Source organism: Diadema antillarum, unplaced genomic scaffold (assembly GCF_040938485.1).
Source record: "Diadema antillarum isolate AM-2024a unplaced genomic scaffold, OU_Dant_1.0 seq00001145_RagTag, whole genome shotgun sequence".
In the NCBI taxonomy this organism is placed as follows: Eukaryota; Metazoa; Echinodermata; class Echinoidea; order Diadematoida; family Diadematidae; genus Diadema; species Diadema antillarum.
Window position 1 is genome coordinate 389,552 of NW_027271957.1, and position 3,711 is coordinate 393,262.

At 39.2% G+C, this 3,711-nt stretch overlaps 1 protein-coding gene across 1 annotated transcript; it reads right to left on the reverse strand.

Annotated features, from left to right (window-relative positions):
- Positions 1-439: 439 nt before the first annotated feature.
- Positions 440-1,488, reverse strand: LOC139744181 (transmembrane protein 69-like). Its single transcript, XM_071654633.1, has one exon. The coding sequence runs from the start codon at positions 1,477-1,479 to the stop codon at positions 697-699; it is 783 nt and encodes a 260-aa protein (XP_071510734.1). The 5' UTR covers positions 1,480-1,488; the 3' UTR covers positions 440-696.
- Positions 1,489-3,711: the final 2,223 nt, after the last annotated feature.

Genomic DNA, 3,711 nt, shown 5'->3' on the forward strand with positions numbered 1-3,711 from the left:
ATATTGGCTATAACGAGGAAAACGACTCGGTCCCGACCTTCTCGTTATGTCGAGTTTCCCCTGTACTTCAACAAATGGCAGATTCTTTGTTGGTACCCTCGGGCACCAAATATTGCATGTTTTGTAAGAAGTATACAATTGTACCTTATTGATACTGTAGGTTACAAAATACTCCACTTTGAAATTTGTATTAAACACATAACTTCAGAAGAAAAATCACTATTTCTTTGAACACAAATATGTACTGGTAACACACATGTGTGTAGGCTTATTCCAATCTTTATGCACAGGTTTCAAGATACACTACAATTGGTACAGTGGACTCCTGTTATAACAAAGTCCTCAGGACCGGCAGTTTTCTTTCGTTATATTGAAATTTTATTATAACCGAACAAATAAACAATAAAAAGCATAGAACAGAACATACTGTGGCCTGAATTCTTACTTCGTTGTACTTGAAATTTTGTTATAACCTTGTTCGTTATAATGGGAGTGCACTGTATTGTAGATATAAACATGGGTGTGTCCAACCATGCATCCAGTATTAAGACTAGCAAAGGGTGATGTACTGCAACTTATCAGGAATTTGCCCTTCTGATACAAATTCACCATGGAAAAATAGGTATCCACTTCCTCAGATGTCATCCATCTTTAAAAAAGTAAATAATCCAAATATTTAAGATTCCTCTTAAATAATTAATCTTGCACAATAATCGTTGCAATCTTTATGAGCTTTCTGAAGTTGTACCCATGCTCAGGCTCTGGTGGGGGATAAATAATACTAAAGACAAATGTCACAGATATAGACAAGACAGCAAAAACAGTAAGGAAGAACCGGAGAGAGCGGAACCATGATGGGAAGCCAGTGAAGTATGTATCTACTACACCAGCTAGTGCAAGTCCTGAGATGATACAGAAGAGGCCAGCTTGAATGGGCATCAGAAGTCCCATCCAGGCAATGAGTGATGGGGTCACGCTATAACCAAGGCTCAGCCAGCTGGGCACCTGGCTTGGAGCCAGAGCATATCCCCATCGCACACCACCTAGGAAGGAGAGGATTGTGGCACCATAAGCTACCTGAGCGAATGCAATGTTTGGTCCACATGACATACTGATTATCGAGTAGGCTGCAGGAACAGCGAATGGAACAAGCCCAGAGAGACCAAGCGCAATAGCTGGTATTGGTGCTGACCGAAGCTCTGTTATATGTCTATGCCACCATCTGTCTTTGCGTCTGGCCTCTTCTTTACCAACCATCTGGTGGTGATCTGCAGATGAGGTAAATCTTGATTTACCAAATGTGCTTCTCCAGGGTGTAATGCCAGGCGAGGTACGTGTAAATCTGCTCAATTCAGGGTATGAGCTACAATGATGATCCTTGAGGTAGGCACATGTAGATGATGAGAAGATGCTGTACTGCTGTGCGTTTTTAATAGGGGTTGCAGACTGTAGAGTGATCTTACAAGCCGAAGACATCATAGCCAGGCATCCCTGTTAAAATGACATTACAACACAAATAAAGTCAAATGAATACTATAATATATCAAGATACTGTATCATCATGGCTTAACATAATGTTGAAGCCTTGGAAAGATAACATTCTCGTATCTAGGGCATGATATGATACAATGTAATACAATTTTTAAAGTGAAGCACATGCTTTCAATCAAAAGAGGTAGAAATTGCATGAAAGGGAAGAAAAATGTTAAAATTTCTGGACAAGCCATATATGTAGCATAAAGGCATACTTTGGCATCAACTTTTTTTTACACTGTACATTATATGTAGCCCCTCTTTGCAGAGAAAATTTTGGATCTTAAAAACAAATTTCAAAGTTATTGGTTACTTTGATTACAGTCATTCAAATGGGAAAATAAATTTCTCCTCCAGTATTTATAACTGAAAGTTTTATTTAAATCAATCAATTTCATATTTCAGTCCAGCAATTTCACTGGTTGATTAATGGTTTATTGAAAAACATGCAAAATAGTAGCCCAAAGGTTAAATTACAATGCATTACATAGTAAAACATATACATGTAACAAAAAAGTGCACATGTACAAGTGCAAACATGCAGTTTCAACAATATAAAAATCAAAATAACATAACATGACTATCATGCATCTTCTTACTAGAACAAAAAAGAAGGCAATTATCAACAAAAGAATAATGCTGTAAAAGGATACGTTGTTGATGTCAGCACATATAGACACACACAGATGCATACACATCACAGTAGTACATTGTACACTGTACTCATATTATATACACTCAGCTCATGCACCCATTCAAACACTTGAGAACACTTACACAAACACACACCTACACATCAAAACACTCAGTCAGTCAACCACAAGTTCTAGGTGTTAAAAAAAAAAAAAAATTCCCACTTTTGATTCTGAATAGTTTGAAAACTATATATCAGACAACACTGTCATTGATATGAGTACTGAAGTAATAGCTGAATAGTGTACAATTTAGCTGGAGGTTATTTGATTGTGAAAGCACAAGGCAATCGCCAAATTGTGTCTCGCCCATTCGCGTACAATTAATATTTTTTATAACTCCCAGAAGTTAATTGACCTGCTTATGACCTTTGACCTTGTGGTGACCTTCAACACCCTAAGGGACATTTACCATCCAAGTTTGGTCACAAACGGACAAAGGGATCAAAAGTTATGAGCCATAATCGAAACGCGCCATAAAAACTTAACATTGGGCCCTAAAAATTTGTTGACCCCTTTCTGTGACCTTTGACCTTGTGATGACCTTTAACTCCCCAAGGGACATCTACCGTCCAAGTTTGGTCACAAACGGACATAGGGATCAAAAGTTATGAGCCACAATCAAAATGCGCCCTAAAAACGTAACATTGGGCCCTAAAAGTTTGTTGACCCCTGTCTGTGACCTTTGACCTTGTGACGACCTTCACCTCCCCACGGGACATCTTCCATCCAAGTTTGGTCACAAACGGACAGAGGGATCAAAAGTAATGAGCCATGAACGAAATGCGCCCTAAACACTTAACATTGGGCCCTAAAAGATCGTTGACCCCGGTCTGTAACCTTTGACCTTGTGGTTACCTTCAACTTCCCAACAGACATCTACCATCACCCAAGTTTGCCATTGTAGCAACATGTTGCTGAGTTACGTGTGATAAGTGTCTTGTAAGTAAACTTTAACGTATGACCTCAAATGACCTTTGACCTTATCATGTGACCTCTTACGGCACCATAACATGAAGGTACCCCCAGTGCATCCATCACCCAAGTTTGATTGCCATTGTAGCAACATGTGTCGAGTTACATGTGATAAGAGTCTTGCAAGTAAACTTTAACGTATGACCTCAAATGACCTTTGACCTTATCCTGTGACCTCCAACGGCACCATAACATGAAGGTACCCCAGTGCATCTATGACCCAAGTTAGGTTGTAATCCAAGCAACTTATGTGAAGTTATTTGTCAAAAGAGAGTCTTGCAGGTAAACTTTAACATAGAAAAGAGAGTCTTGCACATACTCTTTAATATATGACCTCAAATGACCGTTGACATCATCACATGACCTCTAACAACACCATAACATGAAGATACCCCTAGTGCTTCTATCACCCAAGTGTGGCTGCCATTGCTGTAACAGTTGCCAAGTTATGCATCATAAGAGAGTCTTGCAGGTAAACTTTAACATTTGTGACGGACGACGGACGGACGCC